The sequence below is a fragment of the Cydia fagiglandana genome, chromosome 25 (genome assembly GCF_963556715.1).
Source record: "Cydia fagiglandana chromosome 25, ilCydFagi1.1, whole genome shotgun sequence".
NCBI classification, from domain to species: domain Eukaryota; kingdom Metazoa; phylum Arthropoda; class Insecta; order Lepidoptera; family Tortricidae; genus Cydia; species Cydia fagiglandana.
In genome coordinates, this window is record NC_085956.1 from 3,544,206 (window position 1) to 3,564,872 (window position 20,667).

Consider the following 20,667-nt stretch of genomic DNA (forward strand, 5'->3'; position numbering starts at 1 on the left):
ATCAGGCTCTTTAATTGTTAATAATTATTGAATTATCTAATGAAGCATGGTCAATACATATAATTTACTTCAAATTATTACCGCTAATAGTGCCGGATTTGGAACCACAAGCTTACTTCTGCGAAGTTCTTTCTAATGCTAAAAAAAACGGACTGTAGAGGTAACTAGTAGGCTGAGAAACAACTATTAGCCTCGGAAAGAATGCAGCGGCTTATTGAAGAGAGTACCGCTAATCTTAGTCGCGCTTCGCCTCAGTCGCACTAGGATGGTATGTTCGATCAAAAGGCTCCTCTTCACGTTGGGCCAACGCCAACGCCAACGAGGGACGCATTTATGCGTTAGAGGGAGCAAGTGATATTGCTATCTCATTCTACCGCATGGCTGCTTCCCTCGTTGGCGTTGGCGTTGGCCCAACGTGAAGAGCAGCCTAATGATGTTTGACTTAAATTGAAAATAGATGACATATTATGTTATATTGAGTGTCATTTTTGGGTTCCGTACCCAAGGGGTAAAACGGGACCCTATTACTAAGACTCCGCTGTCCGTCCGTCTGTCACCAGGCTGTATCTCATGAACCTTCGTAGTTAGACAGTTGAAATTTTCACAGATGTATTTCTGTTGCCGCTATAACAACAAATACTAAAAAGTAGGGAACCCTCGGTGGGCGAGTCCGACTCGCACTTGTCCGGTTTTTAACATTCTCAAAGTCAAAAGATGACAAAGAATATAATTATGGCGCTGAACTTTGACCGTTCAACTCTGAAGGGTGTAAAGACAGCGATAGCAGAAGACGCTGGTTTGATTCCAGCCCTGAGCACAGAATAAATAATAGTACTAAGTACAGAAGACTCACTCTCTAACAAAACGCGTCGGTTACGATCAGCACAGATATGGCCGCTAGGTGGCGACAGCGACACGCGCGGCTTATGGCAAACCCCAAAATTGGGGCCGAACGGATGTACTTTTAGCTACCTGTAGCAAAGCGACGAAATCGCGGAGTGAGCCACGCCTGCCCTGAGCACTGGGGGCCTTGGTTACTTTTTCTTCCATTTATAGACGGGTAATTGAAAAAATTTCGCGTTAGACCCGTCTATAAATGTGAAATGTGTTCAAAACGCGAAAGTTTTAAATATTACACTTTTTCTTCCTATATGACATGTATTTTGGTTTTTGATTTATATAGTAGTGTTTCTATTTAAAAAAGAACACAAATTAAGGTAATTGCAAGAAATGAATTTGTTTCATAAGAAAATAATTTAAATAAATAAAATTATAAAATTTAAACATCTGTGTAACATTATAAAATGTACATTTAAACTTGCAGAGCAAGCGACCCCCGAGAAAGACCGCAAAGAGGACGATAAAGAATCCACCCCCGACATCGCCCCCTCCCCCTACAAGGAGGAGAGCGACAAGGACCTCTCCCCCCTAAAAGACGGGAAGAAGGAGCTGATGAACAATAATAAGGAGGAGTGTTCGCCGCAGGACAATAAGGTGGACAAGGACAGCGTGATGGGGGATTGTGATGCGATCCTGAGCGATTTGGAGAGTGAGGGGACGCAGCCGGAGGAGGTAAATATTCATAGTTACATGCTTTACTTTAATCCAGCGGTCGGCAACCTGCGGCCCGCGGGCCGCATGCGGCTCGTGCACCTGTCACTTGCGGCCCGAGAGCCGCCTTGGTTATTTTGTATGTAATAGTGACAAACGACAATGTCTCATAAAGTCATAAATATTAACAAAGTACGGCCCGCGTCACCTCCGTTAACTACTATTTGGCCCTTGGCTGCTAAAAGGTTGCCGACCGCTGCTTTAATCTATACTCTGTATCCTATAGTTCGTATTTTTTTAGCATTAGAAAGAACTTGAAAGAAGGTAAGCGATCTTGACAAGTCTTTTAATTGAAAAACGCTTTTTAAAATTCAGTAACTATTACTTATGAAAGCAGAAGAATATAAATGACCGTATTAGATTTATAATTGTTACATGTTTGCCATAACTTATTTTTAAAATGTGTTTTTCAATTAAAAGACACATCAAGATTGTTTACCTTATTTCTAATGCAAAAACAAACGAACTATAGTTACATGCTATCTAGTTAGCGCCACTTGTACCATCCCACTAATCCGGGGTTAACCCGGTAAACCGTTTATCATCATCATCATCATCATCATCATCACAGGCTTTTTCGTCTATTGCAGGCGATTTATGCATTGCTGTTAACAGGTTAGGTGACTGTGGAGGCCGATGCGTGAGCGGCACGACCTCCCACATTTTTGGCAGAGAAAGCTCATGCCACCTGAGGTTCTAGTCCCGGCTTGCTTTCTGCGACACCTTCTGCTATCTAAAGCATTTAACCAGGCTTGGTCGCATAGCCTTCTCCCCTCCACAACACGCTTGCGCCATCCATCACGGTCTTCAGTTAAGGCTTCTCAGACATGGTGGTCGATTTCAAACGCTGACATGTCTCGCTTAGCACAGTATTTAAAGCGCAGCATCGGTCTTCCAACATTCCTTTTAGTATGTCTAAAAAAAGTCGAAATTGTGTGTGATGTAATTAATAGACGACCCTCTATAGGTATTTTAAATATTGAACTTCGTGTCTTGGCAGTTTTCGTAACTATATACACTGTTTTTTTTTGACAGGACGAAGACAAAAACTTATCAGCGGAAGAGCTGTCTCGAAAGCTTGAGAAACTGCTGCGACAATCGGAGCAGCAGTTGCAACAACTGGCGGCTGGTTCGCACGCGCTGCGGGCTACTTGCTATGGGCAGGACAGGTAGGCTTCCTTAAAAATGCGCAGAGCAGGGACCGGCCCGCTATCCCTGAGGGTTTTGTAAGGGTTTTACATAAGGCTTAACTCACCATACCTTTTGCCAGATGAAATCCTTTCATTTTGCTTTTAAAGCTCTTATATAAAGCTAACCCATTTGAGTTATCGGTAGCCCAATACCCTTACAAAACCCTTATCATCCGCTTACCAACACCTTGCATATCGCTTATAAGGGTTAGTCTTATAAAGGGCTTCCCTTTTAGCATATAAGCGTGCTAATTTAAATCGTCTACCTTGTTCATAAAGCACACATTACTTCGAATCCGAGCTATCGCCGGCGGCGTGACTAGCGGAGATATATACTAATCCTGTCTCTTTCACGCAAGGCTGAACTACGACATTACTAAAGGGAAAGCTTTATAATAAGCTCTTAATGATAAGGGTAACCATTATTAACTTAGAGGAGGACCAACGGAGACGCCATGTCTGAAATTTTCGGTACAAAATAGTCTGCCGTTTTTTGCGGGGGAGGGGCACATCAAATATATAGGTACGTCATGTCAGATAAACGTCAGTCCATACATATGGTTGACATGTGGTTGACCATTGGCCGCCTATTTTCGACAGAGGGCAACGCCTGTTAATGGCGGCTCCATTGTTAATTACTCCGAGATTATTAAGGGATTGCAAAGCATATATGTAAGCTTTTCGGTTAGAGGGAGTCAAATGAATGGGCTTGCAGTTTAAACTGGAAAGTCTTTCAATGTGTTAGCCGTGTTTAAGGGACGCCCATTGAAAGGCTTTTATCACGGAAAGGGTTGTCCGGTCCCTGGCGCTGAAAACTCTTGCTAGTGGCTACGTGCTTAGAGGAAAATGAGGACTACGTTTGTATGAAAAGGCGATTTCGCGCGGCCGCGGTCTATCTTCTCAAACAGTCTAATGAACTTAAGACGAAACAGGAGCTGAGTTTTAAATATTTTAGGTAAATATACCGTCTCGCCAACGGAAGCGGCTTCTAAAACTAGTGCGATAAGGACAAGGCGAAAAATCCCGCGTAAAAATCTCAAAAATCGAGGTTTCGTACTCGACTGTTTCCCTCCTCCAAAACTTAAACAATCGTAACCAAACTTGGAAATGTAAATGATTATAAAATTATCAGTGTTGGACCGTTTTGCTTTTTTGGCTAATTGATATCAGTTTTTAATACTACGCCTCTAATTGCGGCATAGTCAATTAGGTCATTTTGGCCATTTTTGAAGGGCTCCAGCGCCTTAAAAAACAAAAATATCAAAAAAAGCAAAACAGTCCGACACAGATATTCACAATATTAATCTGTGTTGAAAAAAACATTGCTCTAGCATCAAAACTCACGGAGGAAACAGTCGAATACGTTTGTATGGAGAAATGACCACTCCTGTTGGCTCTTAAGATAATGACATATTAAACTGTTTGTTGCAGATATTGGCGGCGATACTGGTCGCTGGGCAAGTGTGGCGGCGTGTTCGTAGAAGCCATGGAGTCGGCTCAGCCGGAGATCATGGACTATCATTTCGCGCTCGAAGAGAGGGCACGGAGGCCTACAGAACTCAGGAGAGGTAAATCATTATATATCATAAGAAATTTAAGAGCTTAAGGTTATCACTATTGTCAGGGGTGCGAAACTCCTGACTTCGGTCAAACTCGGCTCCGCTCGGCTCAGCATTGCTCCGAGCAATTATTAGGGTTGGCACCACTTGACTTCCTTTTGCATGCACGACCACAGATAAGATAATCACTTGAATTTTGACAACCCTAAATAGCTGAAAGGGATAGTGCCATATATTAGAAAGGGATAGCATGATTCGACCCTGAACCGCTGTCAAACTTCGGTTTTGTAGGAAGTTTCCTTTCTGTACGTTAGTACTATTATTTATTCTGTGCTATTGTTAAGGAACAATTTATTGCACACATACTCAGACACACCCACTTTGTCAGTAGAAAAATGTGCGAAACTCAAATTTGCTATGGGAAGTTAACTCTTTGCGCCTACATTTTTTAAATTAGCCGCCGTTTTCGACCGAAAGGGGATGTGTCAGAAAATAATCACATTAATAGACCATAGAATAGGTGTTACCTTAAGGTTTAACCACGCCTTCCGTGGCAAACATGTAGCTCATACAAAACTACAGGAGCCACCCGAAAAACTTTATAACATTGGTTAATAGTAGTATATAATTGTATGGTGATAAGATATATTTTTAAGTAGATGGAGTATTAATGTTACAAAACTTCAGTATTAAAGGCTATTTTTATTTTTTATTTATATTTTTTTTTATTATTTTCAGTCGTAAAAGAATGCAAGGAAATTCAAGCGGACGTGCCGGACCTCGCCACCGAGGCGCTCAAGAAGGAAGAGGCCCTTAAGAGCGAACTCGAATTGAAAAACATCAAGTCAGAGCTGAATCTCAGCGACCACACGCAGATCATCAAATATGAGCCGAATGTCAAACATGGCGCGTGCAAGGTCGAAGGTATGTATACACATACATACATACATATGTTGTTGTTGTTGTCCTAAGGCACCCCAGAGGTGCAAAGGGCTTTCACAAGCTCGCGCCACGCCTTCCTATCTTCAGCGACCGCTCTGGCCTCGCTCCAGCCGACCGCTCGTAGTTCACTTGTGACGGACCGCTGCCAAGAGTGAACACCGAGGCCACGGCTTCCGTCCGGCGGTTTCCAACCGAAAGCGATGGTTGCGCTATTTGTTTCCCCTCTTCGAATAGTATGTCCTATCCATCTCCATTTCCGTGTCGCAATTTCTTGGCGAATGGGTGTTTGTCGGCATATACGCCATAGGTCTTCGTTGCGCATAGTTTTTGGCCAGAAAACGCGACACATACATATAATCACGCCTATTTCCCGGAGGGGTAGGCAGAGACCAGGGATTTCCACTTGCCACGATCCTGATATACCTTTTTCGCTTCCTTCACTTTCATAACATTCCTCATACACGCTCACCGGTTTAGGGTGCTCTTAACCTGGCCTTTCTTCAGGATTTCTTCAGGTACGTATATATTCTAAAATAAGGCTCTTTCGAGTTGAAGAGCATAAAGTCAGAGCTGAATCTCAGCGACCACATAATAACACAACTTATTTTTCCAGGGTCAATAAAAATGGAAGAGAAGTACATTCAGCATAAGCAGACGAACGAGGAAGAGATGCTGGACATCGAGGACTCCATCCCAACGGCCTTCCTCGTCCAGAAACCCACGCATACCCCCATGTTCGCTGCTCAACCGGAAGCCGTAGACAAGCCACAGGTATTTTATTAAAAATAAAATAAATAAATAAAAATCATTTTATTTCGGATAAAAATCCATAGTTGTTAGTTACAAACATTTAAAAATTAACTTATAAAATAGTGTTGGTAGAATTACAATGTAATCTTAACCTAAGTACTTAACTACTTATTCACTACAGTGTGGAGTTTTGACCACTGCTGCAGCAGGGGGGAGTCCCACCTATCCAACAACGCTATCATGATACTGTTAGCGCTGCCCCGCCAGCGGCTAAGTAAAGAGGCGCACCGTTTCCGCATGATAGCCGCAAAGCCGTCGACTTGCGCCTCCGCAAACATCCCGGAGGCGCTACAATGACGAGGCAGCCCCATCAGCATCCTGAAAGCGTTGTTGTATTGCACTCGTAGGTCGCTGTACGCCCGCTGCGTATAGCTACCCCACAGGCTGCAACTGTAAAAAGACTGGCAGTAAGCTTTGAAAAGCGTCACTTTAACAGCAGCATGTGTGCAACGTGCAAACCTGCGGATAAGCATATTGCACCGCACGGCCAGCGACCTACGTTCCCTCTCTATATCACAGTTATCGCTAAGATCTTCGGTAACCCAATGACCTAAATACTTAAATTTACTTACCCTAAGCAGAGGTGTGCCATATAGAGATACATCCGGCAAACTGGTGTAGGTTTTAGATCTGGGCTTGAAAACCATTAGCTCACTTTTTTTTACATTGTATTTTAGGCCATGCGTTTCCGCATAGCCTTGACATATTGAAATTAGCCTTTGCAGCGCCCTGATTGAAGGGCTTAGCAGCACCATATCGTCAGCGTAACTTAGGTTATTTATACACACTCCTCCTACATGGCAACCGACTCTGGTGCTACTAAGCTCCTCAATCAGCTGGTTCATGTAAAGGTTGAAAAGTCTGTTATTACAAGCTTTTATTTAGTTTCACCTGACCGTTGTCTGTCGGTCTGTAATCAAATCTTGCAAGTTCAATTTGATCCACTTCCTGGTTTCCGATTGAGCTGATATTTTGCATACATACCTAAGTCGGGTGACAATGCAATATTATGGTGTCATCGAGCTGATCTGATGATGGAGACCGGAGGTGGCCATAGGAACTTTGTGATAAATCAACGAAACCTAATTGTGTTTGGGGTTTTTAGAATTGTCTCGATGAGCATTAGTTGCCTGTGGAAAGAAAAGTACAGTCAGTGATAAAAGCTTGTATCAAAAATGAAATTTCTGCTAAAAACTTTGATTTAGTTTCACCTGTCCCATTGTCTGTGTGTAGACATAAAGAAATATAAGTAAAGAAAGAGTGGAAACTCCATACATCAGTTCTCATACCAAAACGAGACTTATTTCGTTGTCAACTTCTAGCTACTTGAGTAGCTGACGTTATCAATTCTGCTAGTTGACAATAGATGTCGCGGCAAAGTAAAGCTCTAATGCTCAATAATTTTCAGCTGATATTATAATCGGATTAACCGGAACTCTATTTTCAACTCCTGCTCATAATATTAGTTGTAAATTGTTGTAGTAGTACATTTTTTGTCAGTAGCGAAACTTGTGAGATCAGGCCCCTGTTTCACCAACGTGACAGGTGCGACAATTGTAAAACATCACTGTTGCTGACGTCACAGGCATCTATGGGCTACGATTACCACTTACCATCGGGCGGGCCGTATTCCTGTTTGCCACCATCATTGTATTATTAAAAAAAACTTTATTATATCGGAAAAAAACAGATATTTCTCTTGCTCAGTTTATGACAATTGTCACAAGAAACACTACAATTGTCACGAAATTCCGACATATAACTCATTACCTGTCAAGAATTACCTACAATTCTTCTAAATCTTTGACAATTGTCATAAATTTAGCAAGAGAAATATCTGTTTTTTTCCGATATAATAAAGTTTTTTTTAATAATACAATGATGGTGGCAAACAGGAATATGGCCCGCCCGATGCCAGCCCATAGATGCCTGTGACGTCAGCAACAGTGATTTTACAATTGTCGCACCTGTCACCGATGTGAAATTGGGGCCTGGTGTCAAGTAGCGGTACTGGTAGTTCCACTACTTGACGTTAGATGTCGACTACGAAATAACTCGCGTATTGTTAAGAAAACTGATATATGTGTCGCTTAACTTCAAACTCGGGTAAATCCATTGGACCCTCTCAGCAAATATCTACCCTATTACGTTTTCTTAATACCAAAATCGCATAATCTGACAGATGGATTTACCCGAGTTTGAAGTTAAGCGACTCATATGGAGTTACCGCTCTTTACTTATATTTCTGTATGCCTTAATGATGATGATGATGATGACACAATCAAAAGCGTCGAATTTTCCAAAAGGCACATTACTTACATTAGTTATCATTGCAGGAAATCGTCAAAGTAGAAAACGTGGTCAAAAAAGAGGTCGAAAAAGAAGAGCCGGAGGAACAGAAAGACCAACTAGTCAACAATTTGGAGGAACTCCGCAAACTGGCCGAAGCGGTGTCTTCTCAACTCGACGCCGCTAAGAAGGCGGAGGAAATTAAGGAGGAAAAAAAGGAAATTATAAAGGAGGAGGTTATGGAGCCGGACGCTGCACATAGCTACTTATATACAAAGATGTTGGAAGGCAAATGGTTCTCTATATTAAGACATGAAAACTCCTTTTTGATTTCCGAAGAGAAAGACCAAAAAGTGTATTGCGACAATGAGCATTCCTGCTCGGAAATTATCATGTCCCAAGGACACAAATGGGACGTGTCTAATAATCTACATTTACTGAATGATCCCAGTTTGTTCACGTTGAATAGTATGGTGACGAGCGTTCAGGTGCCGAGTAATAATGTGTACGCGGATTCTAGTATGTCCATGTCTGGGTTGGATCAGGATATGCTGGATGCGAGTAAGGAGGGGATATTGGGATTTTGGGATGTTAAGAAGGAGGATAGTAAACAGGAACAGGAACAGGTGGGTGTTATTTTGTTATTATTATGTATTTAAACTTTATTGCACATGACATTATGGACAGGTGGAATATCACCCTATTTATTATTTATTTATTTATTTATTTATTAGTCAAATAAGTAACACAGCATTACAGTAAAACCAAGGCACTGTGAAACTACAAAATAAAATACAATAAGTACAAAGAAACTACAAATAAAAACCAAAGACAAATTAAACATTAGATTTGGGCGACGACGTAACAGCGTGGCTCCGTTGCGTCGTCCGACTTGGTGTAGGATTCGGCAGGTTGCCCCGGTACCGGTGCCTATGACACTGACTTAATAAAAACTGACATTTTGCTGAATAATGTCAACTCATTGTATGCTTCGGACAACACACTTTTTAGAATAATATAAAGGATATACACCAATAGGGTATTATACTGTATTTAAAATAAATTATTTGATATTTGATATTTATTGAAATCAAATTTTACAGCATTACAGCTAACACCAATGCACTGTAAAATCAAGTAGTAAAATTAAGTACCTAAGTAATAATAAAGCGATTAATAAGCTACTAAGATATTACATGTTTGATTCGCAAAAAAGTAAAAAATCTTTAAAAAGTTTATGACTTTCGTCGGCAAACAAGTCGGAGTTAGGTGCAAAAGATAAGAAATTATTAAGGAGTGTCCGGGAACGGACAATTGGAGAGTACTGGTGTGCAGTCGTGTGAATGGTTCCATTATCTAGGAGGTGATGGCTACGACAACGTAGGTAGTTGTCGGGAACAAAAAAGGTAGTCGTTTTTGTCACCAAGTCTAGGCAGTCTGATTCTCCCCTTAATATTTTAGATGTAGCAGACATTAGATTGACATTACGCCTTATCTCGAGGGAGTTAAAGCGTAGCATACCCAGCAAAAATTTGGTTGGGTATAAAAAGGGGTAATACCCGTAAGTATTTTTATATAAGAAACGGAGAAAAGCTTTCTGTACCTTTTCTAATTTTTCATGCGGGTTCCAGATTAAAGAGCCAGATTCAATTTTACTTCTAACTAAAGCAATGTATAATAGCTGAACTACTTTGATACCATTAAAGTTTATGTCACACCATGCATGAAATAAAGCACCAGAAAATTATTAGAAAAAAAACACAGATAGGAGTTATTATTAAACACAAGTTCTATTTAATAAATCGGATAGAAATATAAAAAGTAGGTGAGTTGACCGGGACGTCACGATGTAATGTTTCATATAAATTCCATATTAGCAAATCGTGTTGACAATTCTAAAAAGTAACTGATTTGATTGTATAATACAATATAACAATACAGTTTCTTTACCAGGACAACGACCTAGAAAAGGAACTCCAAGCCGACGCCCTAAAACACGACATGGCCTCCCAAAAGGCGAAGGCCTCCTCCCTCACCTCTCTCGGCCTCCTCAACTTCAACGCGCTATCAACTTATGTGACGTGCGACAGCCCGCCGCCTATTCAGATGACTGCTGACGAAATGCAGCAATTAGACAAATGTAAAGTTCATGGATTGCCGAAGAAGCAGGGAGGCGCTTTTGTACCTAGGGAGTTAAGGTTAGTAATACTAGGTTATTCTACTTAGGGCCACTTGCACCATTCACTACCCCGGGGTTAACCGGTTAAACTTAGCGTTACCATGGTTACCACTCCAATTTGACACTATGTTAACGGTAATCCCGGGTTAGTGGAATGGTGCAAGTGGGCCTTATAGAGGTATAAAGGCAAAGGCCTCCTCCCTTACCTCCCTCGGCCTCCTCATTTTCAACGCTATTTACGTATGTGACTTGCAATAGTCCGCCGGCTATTCATATGACTGCTGAGGAGATGCAACAGATAAAAAACCGGGCAAGTGCGAGTCGGACTCGCGCACGAAGTGTTCCGTACCATAATGCAACTGACCACTCCCGACGTTGCTTAACTTTGGTCAAAAATCACGTTTGTTGTATGGGAGCCCCATTTAAATCTTTATTTTCTTCTGTTTTTAGTATTTGTTGTTATAGCGGCAACAGAAATACATTATCTGTGAAAATTTCAACTGTCTAGCTATCACGGTTCGTGAGATACAGCCTGGTGACAGACGGACGGACAGCAGAGTCTTAGTAATAGGGTCCCGTATTACCCTTTGGGTACGGAACCCTAAAAAAAAGGAAAATGTCATGGATTGTCAAGACCTGTAATATTTTTATAATATACAATACAATACAAATACTATTGCACACCTCATTACAGAAAACAGTACAAATAATACAGGAAAAAGAGGTTAAACAACAGGCGGTCTTATCGCTAAAAAGCTATCTCTTCCAGACAGCCTTTAGGCAGGTTTAGGTAATATGATTGTTATACTATATTTTTTGTTGACAGACACGGATGGTGGCGTATCACAGACCCTGATCAGCTGAAGGAGTTGATAGATTCCCTGCATCCACGCGGTGCGAGGGAGAAAGAACTACATGCTTCTCTAGTGCAGAATACACCTACGATAAATAATAAGGTATGTATATCGGCGGTCGATCGTAAGATCAGGCATATCGTGAAACGTAAAAATCTTTGACTCGTTCCCTGGGTCGATGGGAACGAGACTATTTCTGGGCAGTTTGCCCTTCGGGCATCTGAAGCAACCTAACGAACCTATCCTACCTATATATTGGTTTAATGTGACTATCCTCAAAACATTACACAGGAACATTACGATCTGCCTGATCTTACGATCTGCCGCCGACATGTATATCTTCTTATATACGTTTGCCCACAATTTATTTAAAAAAAATATCGAAATAATTTATACAACAAAAACAAACAAGTGATGTGCATGTGTTTCAACTCATTTGATTTTTTAAGGAAACTTTTATGAAGCATTTTAACTACAAATACTATGATATTACAAAATTCTAAAGGCGTAACGGCGCGCCAAACATGCCCATTGCAGGCGTGTCTCACTCCGCAATTTCGTCGCTTTGATACATGTAGGTAGCTAAAAGTACATCCGTTCGACCCCAATTTTGGGGTTTACCATAAGCTGCGCGTGGCGCTGTCGCCACCTAGCGGCCATATCTATGCTGATCGTAACAGACGCGTTTTGTTAGAGAGTGAGTCTTCTGTACCTAGTACTATTATTTATTCTGTGCCCATAGGGCAAGCCGGATTAATTTGAAATTCCCGCCATTGATTTCTGAGGCTCTATCACGACATTCGACGTGTTGCCTCTCTGTCGCACTTGTAAATTCATACCTAAGTGTGACGGAGGCAACACGTCGAAAATGGGTCGCGGTAGGCCCTCCGAATTTGCATTTATAGTTCGTTTTTTTAGCATTAGAAAGAAGGTAAGCGATCTTGACATGTCTTTTAACGGAAAAACGCTTTTTAAAAATCAGTAACTGTTACTTGTGAAAGCAGAAGAATATTAATGATCGTATTAGATTCATAATTGTTACATATTAGCCGTGACTTATTTTTAAAACGTGTTTTTCAATTAAAAGACACACCAAAATTGTTTACCTTATTTCTAATGCTAAAAAACGAACTATTAGTGTTGTAGTTGTTCCAATACTCAAGACCAGCGGTCGGCAACCAGCGGCCCACGGGCCGCATGCGGCCCGCGAGCCTCCCTGGCCAATTTGTATGTAATATTGACAAACGACAATGTCTCATAAAGTCATAAATATTAACAAAGTGCGGCCCGCGTCCACTTCTTTAACTGCTATGAGGTCCTTGGCTGCTAAAGGGTTGCCGAGCGCTGCTCAAGACCAAAGCAACTTCATTATCATTACTTGTCCACAGCTATATATAGACAAAGGTGACGCGTCGTGCACAGAATTATCCATCACCCCCCTTGACCGAGCCATTATGGCGTCCGGGGGGTACCCACCCCCTGAACCTCCGGGGTCCTTCTGCGCTGTCACGGCGAGACGCTGCGACATGCAACTACTTGGCATGGTAACTACGTGGCCCATACTGAAAGATTCAGGATTCTGATATATGAGACGACTTATTTTTTCTAAGTGGCCAGTCCAGGAATTTTTAGTATACCCTAACTACTAGTTTAATATCTACTACATTGTATGAACAAAACAGGATAGTGGAAGTAGGCTAGCCAATGGCCATTTAGTCAATGTGTCTTATTTCTCTATCATGCTTATGTCACATCGACTTTGAGATATGGCATTATCTTTTGGGGTAACTCCACTAATCGATTAGATGCCTTCTGTGCGGTCACGGCGAGACGCTGTGACATGCAGTTACTTGGCATGGTAACTAGTTCAATATCTACTACATTGTAAAATGTCATTCTATGGAACTTGCCAAATATGTAAATAAGCCGCCATATTGAAATTGTCTCTGAATGATGAATTTAGTAGCGACTCCTGTTTACATAGTTAGCAAGTTCTATAGAATGACACTTTATGAACAAAACAGGGTAGTGGAAGTAGCTAGCGAATGGCCATTTTGTGGTGAATCCCCTGTAAGAATTGTTTTATTTATCTTTTATTTAGTTATTTATTATATTAGAAGTTACAACTTTTTTGTTACATACAATGCTCCACAAAACTACATTTAGTTTGACTGTGGAGTCTTAGTATACTATAATACTATACTTAATTAAATTTAAAAATTAGAATAGGTTTACATTCGTAGTTGAAATAGGCAGGTATATCATGAATATACTATACTCGTAGGATAACACATCCCCTATAGAGTATTCAGGATATACCTTTTTAGACTGATTTTAAATCTATTTATTTTTGGCTCTTACTATATCCGTGGGCAAAGTGTTCAGTAAATAGGGTAAACGTTTCTTTAGTGTCCTATCGCGATAATAATTAAATCTATCATGCTTATATTGCTTATGTCGCATCGACCTTGAGATATGGCATTATCTTTTGGGGAAACTCCGCTAATCGATTTGATGCATTTATGGCCCGTACGCTGGTATGCGTGGTCTACTACTATCCTAATGTAGGATTGGATTCGATTGAAAGTATGTTAGTAGCTTAACTACTAGATGCTGCATTATAAATACATATAATCAAATCAAATGTATTATGAATTATTTCTGATTGAAGAGCGAGTTGACATACTATAACGCAGAATGTAATGTATTTTTGGACGAATTAACACGTACAGATGTAGTGCATAATTGTTTTCCATCGTATTTTCTTGGAAATGTTCGTATTTGTCATGCTACTTCAGTCAACCTCAGTACTTTTTGTACCGAGACTGACTGAAATAGCAAGACAGGTTCGTACGTTTCCGTGAAAATATGATGGAAAATAATTATGCTGTACATCTGTATTGTGTCAATATTTTCTAGAATTGAGTTTCCCTGCCTTATCGTTTGGCATTAATAACCATATATTTCCAGGTGGAAGCATTGGAAGAGCGCGTAGCCGCCGCATCAATGCAGGTCCCCGGCTGGCGTCCCTCCCGCCTCGCGTTACCCGAGGAAGCCACAGGCGCCGAAATAGTAGCCAGGGCACGCCATAAGTTGGCGTCACTAGAGGCACATATCGAGAGGAGATACCTGAAGCCACCTTTGGTACAAAGGTACGCTAGGTAAAGTGAAACTTGGACTATTTACTGTATGTTCGATGGTAGTTTGAGGTAAGGGTTTTGCACGGGTTTTATACAATATTTTAGCGTCACTTGTGTCGAATTTGGGGAAGTTACCTTAGCTGAAATAGTAGCCAGGTCACGCCATAAGTTGGCGTCACCAGAGGCACATATCGAGAGGAGATATCTCAAGCCACCTTTGGTACAAAGGTACGCTAGGTAAAGTGAAACTTGGACTATTTATTGTATGTTCGATGGTAGTTTGAGTCAAGGGTTTTGCACGAGTTTTATACAATATCTTAGCGTCACTTAAGTCGAATTTGGGGAAGTTACCTTAGCTAAAATAGTAGCCAGGGCACGGCATAAGTTGGCGTCACTAGAGGCACATATCGAGAGGAGATACCTGAAGCCACCTTTGGTACAAAGGTACGCTAGGTAAAGTGAAACTTGGACTATTTAATGTTATTTTGATGGGTAGTTTGAGGTAAGATTTTGCACGAAAAATAGTATACAGTGTGTTTAAGGTAAGGTGGGTTTTGCACGGGTTGTATACAAGAGTGGGGTAGTGGGCCTCTAGTGGCCTCTAGTGCCCACATAAAATGGAGATATTTGTAGCCATCTTTGGTACAAAAGTAAGCTTGTAATTATTCAGGAAAATTCAATTTGATGTTTTTTTGCATGTTATGTTTTTGACTGGAATGTTTAATTGAAAAATTGATTTTTTTTTTACTTTGTGCTTAATATTGTTGTCATATCTTTATAAACTATTTAAAGTAATAATAACCCGTTTGCTTTTATTATAATTTATGACTACTTTTCTGTAAGTTATCTTCTGACATGTAAAATCTTAACCGAACGAATGGTTCAATGATATAGCTAAATTTAATTTTACTACTGAACTAAATTTTAATATAAATCTTTGTTCTCTGGCTGGTATTAATTCCATAACTCTTCTTCCCCCTAATAACCCTCAAATCGACGGAAAAATACAAAAAGAAGATAGAAAACCGTGTCCTGCCAGTTACGTTGCCGATTTAAGGGTTGAAGGAAGATGAAAATAATACAGTATAGTTTATGTAGGTTTTTTGTTCGCAGTAACTCGGACGCTAGTATCGGCGCTGCGCGGCAGGGCGAGCACGGGAACGCGTCAGCACCATCGCCTCACGACTCTGATGTAGACTCTAAACGTAAGTATTGTATTTATTATATGAAGGCCAGTGAAACATTTGAAGTGAAAACTTCTTTAGCGGCGCTGTGCACTTTTTGTGATGGGGAAAAAATGTTGAACTCGTAACAGGTGTCACGTGACCGTAAGACGTAAGACGGACACGTGACCTCATCGAAAAACTGTTACAAAGGGTTTTTCCTTTTTTGATTTAAATGCCATCTAGTGAGTTTCCCTCTAACTGGTACTAATATAACTCGAGTACTAACAGTGATGTTCTTAGGGGTTTCAAGTAATGCGACGAAATAACGTTAGATGGCGTTAACCTCAATTATGCATAGTGTGTCATTGAGTTTTTACTTCTGCCGGCACTCCCGGAGTGCAACCCGTTGCTTTTTTTAACATTAAAGGCCTGGCCACACCGGATGCATGTGCGTAGACGGAGCGTTCCGCTGTGTTATAAAATATAAATTTTCATAAAACCTGTCACGCCGCTAGCGTGACGTGGTGTATTATAATATTTTTGAATATCTTATAGTAACTAAAGATAAAACAACTTTTTTTACAGCTGAAACAAAGTCTCTAGCGCGCGGCTTAGCGACCTGGCGCGAAGCGGTCGCCCGGTGCAACACTTCAGCCCAACTAGCCATGCTGGCGGCGGCGCTAGAGGCCGCCACGGCGTGGGACAAGAGCGTCATGAAGGCAGTAAGTTATACAAATATACGGCTTGTTGGTGACAGGGCGAGAAGCGGTCGCCAGATGCAACACTTCAGCTCAACTAGCCATGCTGGCGGCGGCGCTAGAGGCCGCCACGGCGTGGGACAAGAGCGTCATGAAGGCAGTAAGTTATACAAATATACGGCTTGTTGGTGACAGGGCGAGAAGCGGTCGCCAGATGCAACACTTCAGCTCAACTAGCCATGCTGGCGGCGGCGCTAGAGGCCGCCACGGCGTGGGACAAGAGCGTCATGAAGGCGGTAAGTTATACAAATATACGGCTTGTTGGTGACAGGGCGAGAAGCGGTCGCCAGATGCAACACTTCAGCACAACTAGCCATGCTGGCGGCGGCGCTAGAGGCCGCCACGGCGTGGGACAAGAGCGTCATGAAGGCGGTAAGTTATACAAATATACGGCTTGTTGGTGACAGGGCGAGAAGCGGTCGCCAATGCAACACTTCAGCACAACTAGCCATGCTGGCGGCGGCGCTAGAGGCCGCCACGGCGTGGGACAAGAGCGTCATGAAGGCGGCAAGAGACTACAAGTACTTGTAATTACCGTAACCCGAGGGCCACCGAACGGACGCTACGAGCGTGCACACTCGACACGGGCGTCGCTTTTCGTGACCGAGGCGTAACAGCCATTGGAAAGGAAAGGAAAGCTCATTTGTTTACCGTATTCTTGCGCTATTAATTCAAAATTTTGTGATTTTCCCATGGCTGTTACATGTTGCTATGCAGCAGTATTTATGTTTCGATTTAGTTCAATAAACGATTGTCACTTGATCAGGAATGGGAGCGAGTCGATAATGACTATGCGAGTTGCTAAAAGGCCCTCTAAGCTGCTTGTTAGAGTTATCGTTGGGGATGCTAAATTTAATCCCTGTTTTAAGCTATAAAAATTGCAGACATCACACAGACAAACATTGGCGGCAAATATACATATAACAACCCTCTTTTTGCGTGGGGGGTTATAAATGAGTTAAATTGCGTCCATTTTACAGTACAAAATTGGTACAAAAGCATATGATAATTGAGTAGTAGATTTGTTATCAACCAGATTCAAGAATGCAACCATATGTGCGCTTTTAATACAAAGAGCGTTGGCGTTTTACAGAACTGTCAATTCTGCCTGCTGGGAGACAACGAGGAACAACTGCTGTTGTGCGACGGTTGTGACAAAGGATACCACACGTACTGCTTCAAGCCGAGCATGGACAAGATACCCGAAGGCGATTGGTGGGTTTCTAAGATTACTGGGGTTCTGTTGTCAACCTGGCAACCCACTATAAAACTTGAAAGTTTATATTTCAAAAGACTTATGTGTGTTTTGAAATATAAACTTTCAAGTTTGTTCGCGTCGTGAAATGTTCGTCCAGGGGTATCCAAACATTTTTGAGTCCACGCTTAAAATGTTAAATATGAGGTCATATTTATTTTAACATATCCCCGTAAGTCCCCGCGTACTTGTACAAGTACAAATTAAATTCGAGTTATGAAGTAAGGGGCTGTTCATAAATTACGTCATTTCAAATTAGAGGGGGGGTGTCTGGACATCGGATGACGGTAGCATGAAGTAGGAGGAAATGGGGTCATTTGAAGCATGATTTTTGGATGATTATAGGGAGGGGGGGTCCAAAATCGTCAAAAATCGATGACGTAATTTATGGACAGCCCCTAATAATGGTAACTGTAGGTTTAACCGGTTAACCCCGATTTAGTGGAATGGTGCAAGTGGAAGCAATAAAAGATAGTTCCAAATTCAAAAGATTTCGAGGCTACGATTTTGTTTTTGTGTGTAATTAGACTTGTAATTACAGGTACTGCTGGGTGTGCGTGAACAAGGCCCGCGGCGAGAGGGTCTGCATCGTGTGTGGCGGCGCGTGCCCGGGGCGGACCATCCCGTGCGCGCTGTGTGTGCGCGCCTACCACCACGACTGCCACTACCCACCGCTACCTAAGGTACTTACTTACTTACTGCCGTGGCGCAGCGACCCGAAGTGGATCTTGGCCTCTGACACTAAGGAACGCCATGCTTCTCTGTCTAGCGCCGTTTCTGTCCAATCGACGGCACCGAGCTCGTTCAGATCTTTCACGACCTCATCGCACCAGCGATACCTAGGACGCCCAACCGGTATACCGGAAGGAAGGATGGAAAGATAAGTCGGGCCCTGGAGGGAAACTACCTTAAATCCTTCAGCTGGCTCATTTTACTTAAAGGAGACATTCCTTTATTTTTAAAAAGAAACAAAACTGCATTCAAAGAATTTTCCTTTTTTTCTTCAATTTGGCTTATCTAAAAAAAATCTTAAGTACTAAATATTAGATTTTATGGATATTTTGTACAACAGACGAGTGTAAGACCTAATGTTTCTTGGAGAAATGTTATCATTAACATCAACTGTATCGACTAGTAGAATAATATTGCGAGTTTTTATTTTTTTGAATTTTTAGTCGGTTCGATTTTAAGTAAAATGAGCCAGCTTAAGGATTTAAGGTAGTTTCCCTCCAGGGCCCGACTTATCTTTCCACCCTGTATATCCACTTTGATTCACGCTGTTTCATTTCAGAATCCGCGAGGCAAATGGTACTGCTCTCAATGCATCTCTCGCGCTCCCCCAAAGAAGCCGCGCAACACGAAGAAAAAGGACAGCAAGCATAAAGACGTAAATACTAGCGTCGATGCTGACCAGAACATGGTACCTAGGTGAGTTCAAATAAGGATGTATCTCTCTCGCTCTAGCCAAGTAGCCGCGCAACACGAAGAAAAAGGACAGCAAGCATAAAGACGTGAACACGAGCGTCGATACTGACCAGAACATGGTACCTAGGTGAGTTCAAATAAGGATGTATCTCTCTCGCTCTAGCCAAGAAGCCGCGCAACACGAAGAAGAAGGATGGCAAGCATAAAGACGTCAACACCAGCGTCGATGCGGATCAGAATATGGTGCCTACGTAAGCTTACAGTTTTAGGCTTGTAGAGATTTCATGCAGGCCAGGCAACACCGGCTGGTGTTCACAATATAACAAAAAAATTACAATTTAGTTTTTTCCAAATACAAAGCTGTATATTTTTTAGGGCTCTGTACCTAAAGGGTAAAAACGGGACCCTATCACTAAGACTCCACTGTCCGTCTCTGTCGCCAGGCTTATAAACCGTGATAGCTAGACAGTTGTCATTTTCACAGATGTATTTTTGATGTAGCAGCAAATAGTAAAAAGTACGAAACCCTCTGTGGGCAAGTCCGACTCGCACTTGCTTGTTTTTTTTTTGTAATGCAGATAAAAAGCCTATTGCATTAAATATCCACGTACCTCTAAATGAAAAGCTAATGTTATTGGCAGTCCTGCGCCGTCGCACGCGTCGACGTCGACGCTGGCCGAGGACGCGGGCGCCGACGCCGCGCCGCCCGAGCCCGAGCCCGAGCCGCAGCCGCCGCCGCCGCCGCCGCCGCCAGGTGAGCCTGCACCACACCACAAAGGTTGGCTGGAAGATATCGCTTAGGAACAAAGTTTCATTCATTTTAATTTATTCAGTTTTCAAAGAAAACAAAATAAACTCTATTCCCTACACTATAGACTCGAATTACAAAAAAAAAAATACCAAAAATAGTTTCAGTGGCAATTTATGGATTTTTCATTTGTATGACTTTGCATAAATAGGATATATTCTATTAGGGTAATTCGCCAGTAATTGGCCACCCTAAACTAAAAAGTTTTATTGTTGAACAATAAAAAGTATTAGACTTTATTGATGTAGGAACGGTGAAAGTATGACATTAATATGACAAAAAACACGGTGAAACTAAATATATAATTTAACAAAAATCACGTTTGACGAAGCATGCTAATATTTAACATCAGATTTGTAGGAAGGCATTTGCAATAATTATGTTTCACACTTATTTTCGGTGCTGTTCAAAATTCGGTACTGTTCAAAATCTAAGCTTCTTGATCGATGTTGCAGTGCCACCAGATTTGCCAGAAGACGGGCCTCCTCCGGAGAAACGACGCGCATTACAATACGTCGGAGGGAACGGAGCCCTACAGCACGAAACTGACAATGTCGACGGTACGGTTTGAATTGAGATCTTATCGCGAATGGGAGAAGGTTCAACTCAGTTTAAACTCTAGCCTGATTCACCAAAGAAAGACGCAGAGCGAGGACGGTACAAACGGTGTGTTCTAATTTA

At 41.7% G+C, this 20,667-nt stretch overlaps 1 protein-coding gene across 1 annotated transcript in view; it reads left to right on the plus strand.

The window, feature by feature from the left end:
* LOC134676799 (uncharacterized) overlaps positions 1 to 20,667 on the plus strand; it is a 344,277-nt gene that overhangs the window by 103,998 nt on the left and 219,612 nt on the right. The window contains exons 34-51 of the mRNA XM_063535181.1: positions 1,325 to 1,572; positions 2,647 to 2,780; positions 4,233 to 4,369; positions 5,099 to 5,284; positions 5,916 to 6,073; positions 8,449 to 9,027; positions 10,355 to 10,599; positions 11,407 to 11,536; positions 12,823 to 12,978; positions 14,405 to 14,595; positions 14,773 to 14,802; positions 15,688 to 15,779; positions 16,326 to 16,462; positions 17,592 to 17,713; positions 18,295 to 18,436; positions 19,045 to 19,181; positions 19,820 to 19,932; positions 20,442 to 20,546. Coding sequence (XP_063391251.1) covers positions 1,325 to 1,572; positions 2,647 to 2,780; positions 4,233 to 4,369; positions 5,099 to 5,284; positions 5,916 to 6,073; positions 8,449 to 9,027; positions 10,355 to 10,599; positions 11,407 to 11,536; positions 12,823 to 12,978; positions 14,405 to 14,595; positions 14,773 to 14,802; positions 15,688 to 15,779; positions 16,326 to 16,462; positions 17,592 to 17,713; positions 18,295 to 18,436; positions 19,045 to 19,181; positions 19,820 to 19,932; positions 20,442 to 20,546 — 3,042 coding nt within the window. The remainder of the gene's footprint in view (positions 1 to 1,324; positions 1,573 to 2,646; positions 2,781 to 4,232; positions 4,370 to 5,098; positions 5,285 to 5,915; positions 6,074 to 8,448; positions 9,028 to 10,354; positions 10,600 to 11,406; positions 11,537 to 12,822; positions 12,979 to 14,404; positions 14,596 to 14,772; positions 14,803 to 15,687; positions 15,780 to 16,325; positions 16,463 to 17,591; positions 17,714 to 18,294; positions 18,437 to 19,044; positions 19,182 to 19,819; positions 19,933 to 20,441; positions 20,547 to 20,667) is intronic.